The following is an 18,392-nucleotide window of genomic DNA, read 5'->3' on the forward strand; positions in this document are numbered from 1 at the left end:
AAGCTAGGGTGTAATAAAACTAAAGTTTGATGATCAAGTTTGCCTAATGTTTTGTGCTATGCGTCAGAAAAAACTGTTTAGTCTTATAATCAGCGCCACTTCTTTGAAATCATGACATTTTGAGTAAAATATCGAAATCGTTTGCTTATTCATACATATTAATCTACTCATTCACGTTCTTCATCCTCACCACACGCAATAGCCTAATTTTAGTGCAAAGTTGCAAACATAAACCACTATCTAACAATTTTATGCCCTATTTTTCAAATGTTACGGAGTTCAGGTGATAACTCTGAAGATGTCACTTATGATAACACTAGGCAACCTTGATCATCAAACTTTAGTTTTACACCCCATTCTCTCTTTTTTTAAGATAAATAATTACGATTTTGTCGACCGATTCCTTGTTTTGTCATACAGATATCAGAAGAACTCTGTAACGATTTCCAGGAACTCCGTTACAGTTATCAGAAGAAAACATGACAGGTTATCAGAAGAACTCCGTCTTTCGTGTAACACTTCCTCCCCCGTGTATCTCTCAGGACCGGCGCACATCAGTGTACTTCAGATAGGCCCGGTGTAACGGTCAGATTTTTCCCCAGTCAGTCCCCCCCCCCCCCCACCCGGAAAAAAAACAACCGGTTGGTTGAAAGAAAAGACTTCTTGCAGTTTTCTTTCCTAACAAATATTTTCATTAAATTTTGCTGTAACTGTTTTAGGATATTTTTCAAGAAACGTCTACACAGAGATGTAGATATTTCAGCAGACTGAACACATTTTTTTCTGAATCCACAAGTGAATTAGAGAGTACTTCGAAGTCAACTACTCTAATAAAGTCTTGACATTGTCAAGTGTAGTCGTTTTTCCAGATTGTATGTATTTTATACCCCTTTTCAAATAAAAGGCTTACCAATAAAATTAATTTTGGTAAAATCAAGATCACAACGAACTACTTGTTCTACAAAACAACGTTCATAAGTAGAAAAAAGTTTAAATTTCCAAGTCTATATTTTTAAGTGAATATTGCTTTGAAATCTAATATTCAGTTCTCCGCCCTGAATCCGCTATTAGAGAATGCATGTATAGAATTATCTTAACTCTTACTGACTTATGAAATTATGTTGTAATTGTAAATATTTCTCTTTCAGACTACATTATTAAAAATAAAGATTTTAAACAAAAAATATTTACGTCAAAATGTTTATGTTTTACAATTCTTTCGAATTTACTCGTATTCATAAAATAGGAAAACGTTGAAATTCCACAGGTCGCCAAACTAACACAGGCATTTGATCTAGACGATCGTGAAATTCTAATCGAAATATAAGATTACTTTCATATATGAAAAAAAAAAAAAAAAAAAAAAATCACACTTGTTCATAGCTTTATTTTCTTATATTGCCTAGATTTTATACTCTTTTTATAAGCAGTAACGAGGCTCCGCCTTTTATATGAAACTTTGGCTTCAGCGCGGGGATGGCCATGTAATACTACTTGACTCCCGAAAAAAGTTTTTTTTTTTTTAATTTGCCACTTATATTTTACAAGCCTTTCAAGGGTATAATAACATTATGTATTTTATTTTAAAATTTATGTACTATAATCTTCACACCAGTCCCTCACACCATCACACATATTTTCAGCTTCCCAGAAACAAACATCTTGCTGTCTAGATTTTTTCAAACCATTATTTCGATCATAAAATGTCTTACTTTCTTCAAATCAGATATACTGGTTGAAAGAAAAGATTTCTTGCAGTTTCAACATGTGTTTAATCTTCATTGTTGTTGAATACTGTTTTACAACAAATATTTTGTAATCGGCAGTGACTTTTTTTCAAATGAAAGAGCACGATTCTGCACTTACTGATTGAATTCAATGTCGAATCTGCTGGCGCACAACTTTTACCATGTAAACTTAATAAAACGTCAGGTCTTTTGAATGTATATTTTATTGGATTCAATTAAATTTCAACATAGCGTTCCAACAGGGCATTTCAGTCGCTGTAACAATAACCTTGCTCTTAAAGATGGAATTTTAGGCTGAAAATAAAAATAAAAATAATCACACTTGTTCATAGCTTTATTTTGTTATATTGCCTAGATTATATACTCTTTTCATAAGCAGTAACGAGGCTCCGCCTTTTATATGAAACTTTGGCTTCAGCGCGGGGATGGCCATGCAATACTACATGACTCCCGAAAAATGTATTTTTTTAATTTGCCATTTATATTTTACAAGCCTTTCAAGTGTATAATATGTATTTTATTTTAAAATTTATGTACTATAATCTTCACGTCTAGATTGTTCAAACATTATTTCGATCATAAAATGTCTTACCGTCTTCAAATCAGATATACTGGAATTTAAATTAGTATGACACCGGACTTGTTAGCAACTCTGACACGTTTGATATCTGAAAGCACGGTATTTCGGAACAATTATGATATGAAACACACGATGGAGATGAATCACACGATGAAGATTTATTTGAAAATATTAAAAGTTTTGCCGACAGTTTGTCATCTTTTACGATTTTCGTTTCGATGAAGTTGCAACCAGAATTCTGCCTGGATGAGCTACATCAGAGAGTAAGATCACCAAAATAACAACAACATTTCAGTGAATTTTGATGGAAAGTGATATAGAAGGGGGTTTACTTTGAAGCAAAATGTTCATAACGGACGACGAAGGAGGGCTACGACGGACATCGGACATATTGCAATCACACAACTTCACAAAAAGGAGGACATTTCAACAACAAAAGCCATGTGTACGTTCAAAGACCACATTCATTCATACACTTTAAAGAAATCTACAATATGTGTACTTATCAACATATACACGTGCAAACCGACTGAGGACCAAACAAATACCATAAATAACTAGACGAAGCAGGCTAAGGGAAAATTGAGATGGATTTATAAACTTATTTTTACGGAGTCCTCTGCTTGTCCAGTCATCACACAAATAGAAAAGCGCAATGACCGACTTTCTTCTCTTTGTTAGGTTAACGTCGCACCGACACCATTATAGGTCATATGGCGACTTTCCAGCTTTGATGGTGGAGGAAGACCTGAGGTGCCCCTCCGTGCATTATTTCATCACGAGCAGGCACCTGGGTAGAACCACCGACCTTCCGTAAGCCAGCTGGGTGGCTTCCTCGCATGAGGAATACAACACCTCGAGAGAGGCTCCAATCCATATTGATGCGGTGGAAGTGATTTGAAGTCAGCGACCTTAACCACTCAGCCATATAGGCCTCATAAATAACTTTAAAAGGACTGGACACTAAACACGCAGTGTGTGTCACAGCCTCTTCCAATGGACCATATAATAACTTTGATAAAGTGATAAAGAACGTTTGGAAAAGGTTTCACGAATTGATAAATGACATCACCATAACAATCAGTTTGAGATATACTTTGTCGGATAAGTGTCTGTAAATTACTTTTTAGGATACTTTACTGTTGTTTTACTGTTTGATGAGTCGAACATACTGACAATAAGCACAACTGCTACCGAGTGACGGTGTGGTTAGACAGATTACGAATGTAATTCGTTGAAGATAAAGTAACACGTTGGCGGAAAACACCAGTTTTTCCAAAACCATGTTTCTTTAAAAAAACCTGTACGATATGCAATTACATTTTTACAGATAGCGTTTAATACAACTATGTTGAAACCAAAACATCGCTAGACATGACTGGCAATGTTATACAGTCAATGAGAAGTAAGTCAGAAACAAAAGAACAACCAAATGCATTATATTACAGCTTCTTTATTTGTACATGAATTTGATTTATTTTATTTTGGATATAAGCAGTAAAGACTAACATATATATATTTTTCGGCATTGGTAGTTGTTTAACGTTTACATATTTATATCGACATTCAGTTAAAGTAAACGACACACTCGGCTTTCATTTTTTTCATGTTTTAAACTTCAACTCAGATATATACATGTAGAATATTATAATATGCCGAAAATGGTAAATAAAGTTTTACTTTTTCTTAAATATCAAAACCACATTTTTCGACATAAATCACCTTAGATTCCGTTTTTAAACACTTAGTACATTTCTTTTTGAAACATATCCACTTGCAGCATGCTTTTGTCTCATGTACACATACTGCAGTAATCTCCTTTTCCAAAATACAATCATAACTGTTATCTCTCCGACGTCGTATTTCTGAAATAGAACGGAATGGTTTACTGACACGATTATAAATATGACGCTTTTCATAAAAATTTGCATTTCTGCTTTACTGTTAAATGATACACGAGACAAGGTGCAATATTCTACCATAAGCAAATAGTGGTTAATATGTATTAATTATAAGCTTCGCTCAAATTCGACGGTACTGAATGTGTATTTAATTCTATACACACAGGGATAGTCAGCTGTTGCACGTGTTTTGCATAAATGAGATTAATATGATGCACTAATTAAAAAGTGTGCAACACGAAATAAATAATTTGCTTATATATATATCTCATTATTCCAAGGCTTCTCCTCGGCCTATAACTTCAGAATTATTGCTGTTGTTATTAGACGTAATGATGGAACAATAATAATGTAGTTGGAAAACACATTAAAGTTCAATAAAAGTGTTTGGAGACCACCCATCAATTGAAAATTTATACCTCATAGACCATTACTATTTATAATAAACACTTTACGCAGAAGTAAGCTACTTTGAGAATATTATGTTTTGTCTAATATAACATGTACTTCGACTGTCAATTTTCTGTTTTGTAGAATATATCATTTTTTTGCGAAGTATGTATTCTGTACTTTGGTTTGTATGTGAGACATATATTCATCTTATTACTCCCAGTAATGAAATATATCCATTTTGAGAAAAAAATTCAAACAACATCAAATTATAGAAATACATTTATAAAAAAGCAAAGAGCTATGAAGCGTACAACATAAGAAAAAATCACCTGAGTGGCAGTTTCATCACACTTTTACTTGCAACTTAAGTTTCATTAGAAATAGAAATTGACACAGTTCCAGTGTGAATATTTTCAGTTGCACAGTAAAGTGAGATTATTTTTTCTGTTGTCAAGTAAAATGAGTTATCAATTTTTGACAACCTATAATTATCCAGTGACAGGCCAGGTCAACAGGACACGCTCTGTTGACTTAGAATAGTAGGGCAATAATGTACTTTTTGAAATCCTGTGATGCATTTATAAATGTTTTCTCTGCTTTATTCTATACTATTACTGCAATGTTATATGCTACAAAAATGTGTCACTGGTACCATCTTTACATTGCATGAATCGATTAGCTGGTTCTGTTCTTTAGAGATACATAGGAAAGAAGTATTCTAAGAATTAGAATAAAGTTATTCCACCGTTAGGTGAGACAACTTACCCATGCCAGACTCCGATCTTTCGCAGCCGATTGGCTTAAGCAAGAAAATTGGTCGATCTTCACATTTTGTTCTCAATTCTTCCTCGTCTGATGTATCCAAGGGCACTGGTATACGTCTGAAGCACGTATTCCCATCCATACCCTAGATTATTTTAGAAAAAAAATCACACCTGCTTAACATGTATGTATGAACGGGGTCAGAAATGTATCATTATGTTACATAACCAAGAGATAAGTAATTAGAAATATAAGGTTTAGATAACTTTTTATGTTATAATTGTATAAATCTTAATAAATTTAAGCACACTATTCACAGTAGTGTATGGTAGATATATACTGTAAGCGCTGCAGTTGCTGGAATTATCTTATTATCTAATACTTGTATTGCTTTTATAATAGGTAATTGGCGATTGATAACCGAACACAATGCCCATGTGAAATGTCATACACAACTAAACTCATTGCCATGAATTTCTCAAACTTGTTGTATTCATATGTATAAGAAACAAAATTTCTTACCTTATGCTCTATTTCACGTAAGTAGCATGCTGGATCAAGGTCCGAGATTGTTTTTTCAATCTGAAATCCCTAAAAACAAGCATCGAAATTTCTTTTACAATACATGTGATTAAAACTGAATTACGGGAGTGGTATGATATGTTTAGCCTTTGTGTTATATAAAGGGTGAGGAAAAGAAACAATCGTTGAGTTCAATGAATGAGATATTCAGATAATTTATATTGCATTAATATTCAAAACAAATAAATATCTAATTAAGCTAATTAAGATGGCCTTACAGTTTCAACTGAAAACAAATTTAAAGAGGGTGCATATATTTGCTGTATCTTTATTTTCCTTCAAAACTTGCTCTAATAACATCCCTAGTAGAAAGAAAGTGTTTCTCAACATTCATCCCCATCCCCTTTATGTCCCTTTCCCCATTTTATGCCCACACACATTTTTATTTAACCTTTCCCCGTGTATGCCTCCAAACATTTTATCAAATCCCCATTTCAATATCTTTCAGATTAATTATAATGAACTTGTTGATGATTATTCGAAGCAAACCGTCTTCTTTATCTTTCCCCTACAGTTTCTGGTTGTGGCTGGCCAACTTTGAAATTTGTGGCTAGCTGATTTGCATTAATGCTTCCACGAAGTATAATCTTACCATGTAATTAATGAATTTAATTAGTGAATTCTGTTCACAAACTAAAACTAACATAAAATAAAGCTGAACTATACACAAATAACAATTGACTGTCAGTAGCTTTTACCTCTTTCCTTGTTAAATTTCTAAGATGGACTGATCCATTTTTCAATTTTGATAGTACCACTTATTACTCAAAGGGATGTTCACTGGAAATTTACTGACTGAATAGCGAACAGTGTAGACCATGATCAACCTGCACGGATGTTGATCTAGGTCTGCACTGATTGCAAAGGCTGAATAAATTGCCGCCAGCAGGCTAAAGGTTAAATGTTTTAGCAGGCAAAACAGTAATGAAGCAATATTGTTGAAGTAAAGTAAAGATGACCACGACCATTTTTATTACGTATACATTGTGATTGTGAATCCTGGGATGAAATCTTTGTTTACTTACTTCGTTCATATATCTGAATACAGTTGTCAGTACTTCACCAGTTTCGTCTTTGGCTACTATCACATCTTCACCGCTTTGAAACTGGCCTTCCTCTTCTCGAATTTCCTGAAATACGATATACTTTGTATAATTAGCAACATGTTGATTATCTCGGTAGTTATCGTATACCCACTTTTTATTTCATATCATTCAACACTAAACATGTTTCAGTGAAAATTAATCACAATAGTGATAAAGATATTAGCATGTATGGTAATTACTGTAAGATAACCTAACTTTATACAGGTTATTTTAGAAATACAGAGTGCCCTTATCGATGTTGTAAGACATTGATTATATTCATAGAAAGAAAACAACGTATATTTTCTAATATACAACGTTGTTGCAATAATATCAATTTTTTGTTGGGTTTAACGTCGCACCGATACAATTATAGGTCATATGGCGACTTTCCAGCTTTGATGGCGGAGGAAGACCCTAGGTACCCCTCCGCAGATTATTTCATCATGAGCGGTCACCTTGGTAGAACCACCGACCTTCCGTAAGCCAGCTGGATGGCTTCCTCATATGAAGAATTCAACGCCCCGAAGGAGGCTCGAACCCACATCTGTGAGGGGCAAGTGATTTGAAGTCAGCGGCCTTAACCACTCGGCCACGGAGGTCCCTGCAATAATATTTAGGGCGACCCTTTCTGTGATACTGAACGCACATTAATAAAATGGCGTTGTTTAAAATCAGTCAAGAACGTTTAATGATTGCTAAAACTCCTTTTTCTCGGGTAGAGCTCAAACCTGAATCGACAACTTAAAACTACGAAATCACAATGCTCACGATTTCACACTTCAAAACTTCACGTTATTTAAAAAAAAAACAAAAAAAAAAACAACAAACAAAGAAACAAAAAAAAAAAAAAAAAAAAAAAAAAAAACGTGAAATTGAGAAGTTTGAAATCGTAAAGTATGAAACCATCAAGTCAGCGATTTCACACTTTTTCATCAGCGTAGTACATTTTTGAATATAAAAAAAAACCAAAAACAAAAACAAAACAAAAAAACAAAACAAAAAAAAAACCGTGAATGGTGACTCAGGAAGTCATGAAGTTCACGATTTTACTGTTCGCGGCTTCACGATTTTTAAATATTTAAAATTCTGAATTTGTAAAGTTTGAAATCTATAGTTTAAAACCATAAATTCACTATTTTACATTTCAACTTAAAATCGAAAACATTTTGGTAGTTTTCTTTATTATAAATTGTTGATTTTCAAAGATACATTATGTAATTTTCTTCATAATCCAGCAGATAGTGTCTGTAAAAATATAAATTAAAGGAAGGGATGTTATTTCCTTTGCGGTTATTCTTGTGGCAAATTATCCAAGAATCACAATCGCGATTCATGGAATTTTCCCCAAGACCCAGTATGATGTTTACGAGTGCGCGCAATACTTTACATTCAGTCCTCAAATATAAACCAGTTTGTCGCAAGACTCTGTATGATTTTTACCAGTATGCATAAGACTTAACATTCATTCCTCAAATATACACCAGTTTGTATGTATTGTCTCATGTTTTTGTATGTGTACAAACTGAGAGTTATATGAAATAAACTTTGAAACTTTGAAAATTTTGTCGCAGAATATGCAGCGTCTGGACGCACTCGTATCAGTTGACGCATACATAGGAATTTACTACGCGCACTCATATGTATTATTACCCCGCTCCACTTCGAAATAAATAATTACCACATTTGGTAATCCAAAGGAAAGATTGACCAAGGCGAGGATCAGGAGAGAATCGAGTCTTTGCATTGTTGTGGTTCGAACGTTACACACACCTGAAATATAAATATATTTAATCATATAAGTCAAATGCAATAAATTTGTACTAATCAAAATATATTTAAGCCTTCGCCACCGATTTTAACTTATTGGAGAAGAGATCATATTTATTTATTCTTTTAAGTCTCATTCATATCAATAATATATGTTAGGAAATGATGTTGTACAGTCTTAAAAACATTTATATTTAGAACAACTTTTCTGGTACTTTATTACATATTCATTGTAATGACATCGCTAATGTAATCACACTTACATTTATTTTGATTGTAATTAAATAAGATGACAGTAAATATTTGAAATGAAAACTCTTGATTTTATTTCGTGTATACGTTTATGGCTGTGTAACTTCAGCCTTTAATGTCAGTCATTGTGTGACATATTTCATCAAAATATTTCGAGAGAGGCAACATGGATTATATGGTCACCTCCAGCAAAAGGCGAATAACTGCATTGGCATAAAGAAGCCTGTGATCTATAATATATTAGATCAATTATATAACTGTCAAATGCAAATTTCCCATTACTTTAACTTGGATAATTTCATATTTCATGTGGAAAATTGTTTTCTTTTCTGCGCATGTGACATGATCTGTTATATCATATTACATGCGCAACATCGCTGGTTTAGTTTTCTGCGCATGTGATATGATTTTTCACGTCTCCTGTTGGGTGGTATGATACTTTGGCATTGACTTTAATACTACAACGATCAAAGTTGGCGAGTCGCTTTTTTCTAGTGTTCATGAATGTCTAAACCCTAAACGAGCTTTCTTTTTTTAATTATCTGCCCTCCACGTAAAAACATTTGAAAACATATATATTTTTTATCATTTGAATAAAAACTATGAGAATCGTATAAGAAATGATCTAAGAAATGAGTGCCCAGACTTACATGTTTTATACAGAAACCGTGTTATTCGAATGTTTTTACTCTGTTAAGGCCGGCATTGGTGTACGCGAAATAAATACAAAAATGATAGAAAAGGGGTTATTGATATGCGAACGTGTCTGCTAAACCAGTCAAATTGCTTGAAAAATGTCTTAGAACAAAGTCGCCACAATTTCGGAGTGTTCTCTAGTCAAGACTCCCAATATCTTAATTTTATGAGGTATTGATAATCTATGTTTTTAATGATTATTTCAACCAATCAATTCACTCAGTATGTTGATTTTCCAATTTCGGTATGATAAATATATGTTGCATACTTGAGAGGGTGATTTGAAAAATGTTCATCTCTAGAAATATCAATATAGACTTCAATCTGACGCCTCGGTCGATATTCATATACCTCTAGGTCAACATTTTTTTTTATATATCCCTCTTAGGAATACAATATCTGTATAATATTATATCATAATATATCATAATATTTTATCTAATGTATCATAACATACTTCAATGAAATAAATTTAAAATATTAAGTTCGATAGCAAGCATTTGCATGATAAATAGATATATATTTCTAACCTTTTTGATGAAATTCCTTCGGTTTTTGGAAATCCTTGTTTTAAGGTCCATGATATATAGCAGGTAGCTATACATCCTGTTTTTTCACTGCAACCAGTCAGAAGGCAGCTTTCCGTATCAGTTTTGTCATCAGCTAAGGAATTCATGTTGTCTTTGTTATATTTTAAAAAGGGAGTAAATATTCCTATCATCTTCTGGCGTTAAATTCCCAACATTCTGTTTTGAAATATTTCATGATATTCAATTAAAGCAGACAATATTTGGAAGTTAAATTCACATCGTAATTACGTTGTCAAAGCACTGAACAAGAAAGTTTCCTTAATTGAAATGAATAAAAAAGTAATTATAATTTCAATTTTTAACAACCCGTTAAAAGTTAAGAACCGTATTTGTTGTTGGTTTTAAATTAATACTGTCACCCATACTGAAAGAGCAGACATACTGACTTATAAATCAGACACCTACATACATTGTACATTGAACAGCATTGATTCCCGTTTATTATTTTTAATGCCAGTCACCAACCGGTCTCTTTTCAATAACTTCAGTAACAAGACTCTGACAGGGCTCGAAATCTTCGACCTCCCAATTGCGGTGCGGGTGCCTTATCCATTAGACCACCTCGGTTATTAGTATTTTTCTACATACTGACATTGTAAACTGAGCTCAATACTGACATTTAAGTGTAGAATTGTTTGATATTTCTAGAATAGTTCATGACTTTAGACTCTTTGTAATACAGTTTTATTATAGGTCAACCCACTTTTTAGAAGTTCAGTCACTTTGGCATTGCGGACACATTTTACTTTTCCGATACAAGGCATCGGGCAGGTAGGCGATCGGTAACCATTCTTTATGCGGATGGCTGTTCACAAATCGGGCACATTGGAACGGGAGGAGGGTTAGAAGAATGTACTCTTGTCCGTTTATACAAAAAATAAAACACTATTCAACTGCTGAATATATATGTTATAATATGAATTTAGTTATATTATAAGGTAAAACTTGGTTTGAGGGTTGTGTCTTGAATATCACAAAGGTATCAATGGAGTGACTGTATTTATCAAACCCGAATACTGTAAAAAAAAACTGGCATACATTAAGGTTTTTCAATTTAATCTATTTATTAAATGAACAGAAGGGAATACATTCATAAAAGAAAACAAAGTAATGCACTAAAGAAATAATTTTTGTCTGATATTATTTTTTTGTGAAAAATCAATTAAGTGTACATTCACAGAAGATGTTAGATAGATAGATAGATAGTTCATGTCATGATAAAGACTCATGCAAGGTTTCATCAATTTATATCAAATACTTTTTGAGCTAGGCGCGTCACGAACTTCGGACGGACGAACGGAAGAACGGACGCACGGACAAAACAAAACCTATATGCCTTCACTACTCATGGGGTGGGGCACTAAAAGGATTGTAAAATTGCTAGTTACAAAAATTTTTACTAATTACTAAGATCATCCGATAGCTTTGTGGGAACGTTCAAATTGTTCATAACTATGAAGTAAAACATATTTTTGTCTAATTTACTATTGTTTTAAAACTAAAGCAACAAAGATATGAAACAAAGTAAAGGATAAAACAATATATATCAGTGGAAAGATCAGTGTATTCTCATTAAGAGGGTTAACCTGACAATGAGTATGGTATGTGACAGGCCCTGTCGCCACACAAAAATATAAAAACAGGAAGTTTTTCTTGTTTGCGATAAATATTTTTTAGGCCAAATGTAACAAAAAATATAAAAAACAGGAAGTTTTTCTAGTTTGCGATATACATTGTTTTTAGACCACATGTAAAAAAGCTGATAAACAAACTGATCTAATTTATAATTAAGTCCATAGATAAGACCAACGGAGATTTTTATTTTCAAATACAGTTGAATCTCGACTTCAATGGAACCCGATTTTTACTCCGAGATAAATATATTGTGGTGCCTCATAGGCCTACACATTACATAAACATTTAATGACGTATGTGTGTGTGTGCGTACGTGCGTGTGCGCGCGCGCGCGTGTGTGTGTGTGTGCTTGCATGTGTGCGTGTGTGCACTTGCGTGCGTGTGTCTGTGTTTTCAACAGATTATTTTTCAGTCATATAAACGACGATGTCTACTTTAATCAGTGAGCGCAATGCCATACTTAAAAATGTTGCCTCACTGGAATATCACGCCGTAGACACATGACATGATACCCCACTCGGTCAAATTACACTGACACGGGACTGATCAGACCTAGAACATTCCTCTTAACCGTCAAGCTAGGAATTTACTGGAACCATTTTTTCCACGTCTTCACGCAGCCAGAGAGCGAAAACACGACCTCCAACACTAGAGGCGTACACTCTTCCACAAGGTTACCCCGGCATTTATGGTGTGTGTTTGACGGCATGGAAATGAAATAAAGCCGCTGATGTCGTTTTGAATATAGAAAGCGTTGGTCGAATTCACTTGGCATATAATAGGTGACAACATCCATTTCCTGGCGTGCATTTAAGTGCCACAGAGACGAACCAAGCAAATGCATCCACTAAGCTTTAGAAGTATAAAACAGTTCTGATTACTATAAATCTCCTTTTTATCATCTTTAGGTGATGCTGGACCAATTGTAGGATTATTATTCATCTTAACTCGCAAGCCGGCGTGCATCAAATGCCGTTATTACTCGAAAGAGGCGTTGACATTAATCAAAAGACACACAGACAGACAGACAGGCAGGTACAGGCAATAAGACAGACATATAAATAGCTAGATAAGATTGATAGATGGACAGGTAGATAGGTTGGGAGATAAAATTTCGATGCTCCAGCACAAAAAAAACAGCATCATAAGGCATGTGATAAAAAGTCTTATATTTATGCCTTTTATTTCCACATTGGTTGAATAAAAATGACTAAATGTTCGGTAGAGCGTCGCCTATTATTATTATAAATTCAACCCGCTTAATGAATTCAATGTGAAAAGAAGCCGGTCGTGTAAGATCTTCTATAAATACAGTTTGAGAGTACTAATCAATTTTGAAATAAACATTTTTCATTGTTTTTATTTTTGTATTTGCAATTTGATGAAAGCACCATCTTTTTGTACTTAAACACTATAAAACAGGGAAATATACCCTATTTGGCCATAAAATTGACATTATTTAAAGCATTTGTAAAATTTAAAATTAGAATGATATATAACTTATAATTATGTTTGGATCTCACAATGTAAAAAGAAAACTCCTAGTGATTGGTCGATCGAACGGTAGATGTTTTTAACGGTAACGTGACCGGTTTAAAAATAAAAAATGAAAAATGAAAAAAACTTGTTGCGTGTCGGTGGGGCGTGGGTAAGGTGACCGGGTGAGGGTACAACTTTGCATGTTGATAAATATCTCTGGAAGATTTAAGATTAATCAAAGAAGAAAAAATGAAAAAAAAAATGAAGGGGGAGGGGGGGGGGGGTGCGGCTGACCAGGGTGGTGGGGGTGACCGGGTGTGGGTACACAACTTCACATGTTCATAATAAATGTTCATGGAAAAAGATAAAAGAAATTTAAAGAAATTCTCCCAGTTGGTTAGTTTGTTATCTACAAATATGTGGATTTTTACAAAATTAAAGGGCAATAACCTGAAGTTACTAACGAAATCCTGACGAAATTGAGTATGCATGGTGATCTAAATTCAGTTTAAGTCTTTGATAGTTCTAGGTCAAATATGTCATAAGTTATGAAGCAGAAATTGCCATATTTATAGTACCCTATATAGGTATCACTAGAATATTCTAAGGGCCATAACTCTGGTGTTACTGGGACAATCTGACTGAAACTTGATAGACCGCATTTCCCTATCGTGTTGAAGACGTATATGAAGTTTTATTTTAATATTCCAAACCACCTCCTAAATATGCTCCGGACGGACAGACGACGCCAAAACTATATCCCTCCGCCTTCGGTGGGGGATAATAAGCTAGATAAAATTTAAATAAATGGGACGTATGATCTGTATTAATGCTTTTACCTATGATTAGCCTGTGAACATAATAATATTATTCAGAAGGAACATTTTGTGGAAGTGTAGCCTGCAGTTTTCCATAGCATTGCCATTTAGTGAGGCCATCAACGGCAGTCCATCGCTTACAACCAAGATACCCATAATCTCCTTATTTCTATCTCGCTTCTAAATTGTGTTCTGGTACTCATAACGTGAGTAAATGTTGAGTTCTGCCCAACCCGGGGCTAGAGGTCGTGTACGTTATCTTGCACTTCCACTACCGTCCATGAACAGGTTCAATCAAACCGAGCCTGCAACATTTTCGTTTATATTGTGTTGGACGACCTGTGGTTTTCCACTGTTTCCATTGTAATATTGCTGAAAGGTTATCGTTTTTCATGTCAAGATTCATATATATTTTTCAAATATACTAAATGCAGAAGACATATTTTGTTGTTCACAAGATAGCCGCTTCCCTTGCTTATTGGCCAAAAGTCAGTAAAAATCCGTACCTATTTCACATATAATTTGCCTTGAAATCAGTTCTTTAAAATATTTTTTAAAACATCAATCACAACAGACTATATTTTATCTTTAATTTCATTTGTCTTAAATGGAAAACAAACAAAAACAGGGTGTTAAATAGTTCCTAGTAAAAGGCCTAATGTCGGTGAAAACATTAATCCGCAACTAACTAGACTTTTTAGACAGTCAACTAGGCAAGTAATTGATTTATTATGCAAATGTAGTAGAACAGAAAACCTGACTTTAAATTTGATTTGTTAAACATTTATTCGCACGTGATACAATAATTTGACGCATTTGTTAAAACAAAACAACTTTATATTATAAAGATTTTTCCATTTCACTTTCATTTTTCATACTGTTTAGATTTGTTCTTCTCGTTTAGTTTGTACAAAATTATTTTACGAGTTCTACAACTTATATTGATCACTGTCTGAGATATCCATATATCACTTAGTTATGGAAACGCTTGAAGTATGCTATTCGTATTAAAAAAGCTTGAGAATATACTTCAAATTTGATAATGACTTTTTAAAAATTCTTTGTGTTCTTGTTATTTCAGTGGTCAAAAAGAATTATAGCAAATAACATATATACAGCTTGTCACTTTTAATTTGACAAACGTTTAAATACAGTCAAGTATAAGTTTGAGGTTTTTATAAATTGGTTCAATTAAGTACAAATAAATCCATACTAATATTAAATATTTGTTTCAAACAATCAAAGAGAAACAACGTACAATACCAATGAACATGCAAAATTTACGTTTAAGAACGCTCAAAAATTTGATATTTAAGGTGCTAGGTGCTGAACACCACCGACATTTTATCAGCCTTGCTTGTAAGATATTTACTTAAGGAGGTAATAAACTTGCATTCGTCGTGTTTTGTTGAAACAGAAATATCATAAATAAGCACTCCTACTTCTATTGTTCATTTTCTAAATTTTATTATCATATTGATCTAAACGGACACCTAATCGACACATGTATAGAAAGTTTTCATACAGTACTATTTCATTCTGAAATATTCTGACATATAACTTAGTTAATAGTAAATGAAAACCGACTAGATTAATATCAGCAAGATTAACACACACAAAAAATACCGCTTTATTCAATTTCAGGCAAAATAATTTAGACCTATTTGAATGTTAAGATTATCTCTACTTGACAGCTATCAAATATTGCGCAAAATGTTCCATCACTTTACATGCATAGATATTCAACAAAATCTGAAAAACTCATTGTCTTTAAAAGTAATACTTTTTGATAAACAGTAAAAGAGCTAACATAAAAACAAATTAATGGAATTTAAAACGCTTATTCAATTCTAAAACGATGCTTCGCTTCACTTTTCTTAAATTGTGGCGTTTGTAATAAAAGCTGGTTGCATATTTAGCTCTTAACAAAATATTCCCTGGTAATATTCAATAGAAAAACTAAGTGAATTCTTTACTTAGAATTTTGAACATTTTATTGACTCTTAGGTCGGAAGGTCATAGGTCAAGTTCACAGTAACTATATTTCCGCTCAATATCTTGAGAACCCCATGACCTATGACCCTTTTACTTGCCATGTTTCACTGTTCTTAAGGTGAGGATGGACCTTATACATCTTGAGAACATAACATTAAAGGCCAATGTTACACTGAATGTATGTATAAAAACCATTTCATCTCAATATTTTGACCTGCGGCCCTCAAATATCGCAGGCTCATGGGCAGTGAATCGATTTTGAGATCAGTGGGTTCATGTCGGGGGACCGCAAGATAAAAAAGAATATTCACCCTCTTGATTTTGAACTTTCTTAAAACATATCATGGTCACTATCATGTGAAATAATCAGGTGGATGTAATATATTGCTTTTCATTCATTTTTCTGCAAATTATTTCTCGCTTAAGATCTTCGTTATGCTTTGACTTATGATTCTCAAACTTGATAAGCACTTCGGGCGTACTATATATCGGTAGCGGGGCTATTGTTAATGTATCTAATAAAATTAGGTCAATACAACAGCATTTTGATGATTTGGGACAAGGCTCGATATGCTGCAATAGTAAAGTATATCAATCATTTGAAAACAATACAGATGAATATAAAGTACGTTTTCGAAAAGTACAAACAAAAGAACCCACTCCTTATTTGATTCAAGTACCAAAAGAAAATCGCTACATAGGACCAGAACTGGAAAAAACCCAAAACCATTTGGTAGGTCATCGTTTAATCCTTCTCTTCTAAAATAAGCACGGAAACTGATATAAAAGATTCCTAAAATATCTTGAAGATAACTAACGGTCTGTAAATTATCAAGAAGGCTTATTAAAGGCGTTTTAAAACATTATCATATATTTTGTTGTAACTTCAATTTCTCTTCAGTTTATAACCGTACATATGATGATATTCATTTTTAAGATCATACTTAGCCAGAGCGACCAAATTCTCACAAATGTAACCACATTTATTTGTCAGTTTTGAGCATCAGAATTTTGTTTTTCAGAGGATTCTCAATGCACTCTTTGTGTGTTGCCTCCTTTCAAAATTTTAACATTATTGTGTTCTACCAAATCAAATGATCGAAAATGCATCTGTGAGTCACTCTTACCTTGCAATCTTTAAATGCTTTGCCTAGTACAACATATAACATTTACTATTATGAAGTCTTTTGTCGAGTTGTTATATACTGTTTGACACTTACATAGCTAACTTAAGTTTGTTTTGCAATGTACATGGAGACGGTATTTAATTACTTAAATGATGAGTTAAACAAAACGCATGCAGAGGTAAAAAAAATAAGGAGTAATGAAAAAGTCCCCTACTGATTAAGAATAAATGAAATGAAAAAGAAAATTACTATCCAACATTTTCTAATCTGTTCTACATTGAACTGTGACGATATTTGTGCAAAATTATCTAAAAAAAAAACCGATCCAAACATACCGGACACAAATATCACTTAAAGTACATTGCCTCTAAGTAAGGACTTGCACGAGCCAATTTACTAATAGTGAACGTTTGTGTTAATGTATTTGAACATCTATCCATGCATAAAAAGCAAAAGACCAGAAAAGGGAAACACTTTTTTACCTCGAACCCAACCTAGGCGTCTTTACAAATAATATGTTCCGTTCCCTTGTTATGGTGAATATATGAGTCAAGGTACTGTGAAAATCCATTTATGAATAGAAATAACAACAAATGTTTGGTTTGAGCGAGTGTAGTGGTCGATGACTTTTTAAGAGAGTTATACGGTACCGTACCGGGTAACGGGTTTTAACGTCGAACATTGGGGATTCTGGGAGACCGCCATCTTGGAGAATTGTACATTTCATGCTTTGCAGCTGCGCAGCAGTATTTAAGGGTTTTTAGGGGTTTATAAGTTTTATAGTCACGCGTGTGTGGTCAATAACAAACGGGTCGCTTTATTGGCGTTGTCGGCAGGATTGATTTCGGTGCTGGGTGTTGAATTTGGTTGGAAACAGTTGTTGAAAATCGCGGCAGTACGGGTCAGGGAAAAGGGACCCTCGTTTGCGCGCGAAGTTGTATTTCCGAATTTTAGGCATCCGGAGTTAATCGAACGGGGA

The 18,392-nt window shown here is 33.7% G+C and overlaps 1 protein-coding gene across 1 annotated transcript; it reads right to left on the minus strand.

Annotated features, from left to right (window-relative positions):
* Positions 1-3,761: 3,761 nt before the first annotated feature.
* LOC123558758 (uncharacterized) lies at positions 3,762-10,320 on the minus strand. The gene is made up of 6 exons (XM_045350626.2): positions 10,300-10,320; positions 8,733-8,824; positions 6,992-7,096; positions 5,907-5,975; positions 5,388-5,529; positions 3,762-4,193 (listed from the first exon to the last, which is right to left on the minus strand). Exons 2-6 carry the CDS (start codon positions 8,796-8,798, stop codon positions 4,015-4,017), a joined length of 561 nt encoding a protein of 186 aa, XP_045206561.2. The 5' UTR covers positions 8,799-8,824; positions 10,300-10,320; the 3' UTR covers positions 3,762-4,014.
* Positions 10,321-18,392: the final 8,072 nt, after the last annotated feature.

This window comes from Mercenaria mercenaria, chromosome 5 (assembly GCF_021730395.1).
Source record: "Mercenaria mercenaria strain notata chromosome 5, MADL_Memer_1, whole genome shotgun sequence".
Classification (NCBI taxonomy): domain Eukaryota; kingdom Metazoa; phylum Mollusca; class Bivalvia; order Venerida; family Veneridae; genus Mercenaria; species Mercenaria mercenaria.

Coding starts and splice junctions, on each gene's coding strand:
- LOC123558758 (XM_045350626.2), bottom strand. CDS start 8,798: ATGCAAAGACTCGATTCTCTCCTGATCCTCGCCTTGGTCAATCTTTCC. Junction 5,976..6,991: donor TATTCAGATATATGAACGAA/GTAAGTAAACAA, acceptor GCTTGTTTTTAG/GGATTTCAGATTGAAAAAAC. Junction 4,194..5,387: donor AAGATCGGAGTCTGGCATGG/GTAAGTTGTCTC, acceptor GTTCTATTTCAG/AAATACGACGTCGGAGAGAT.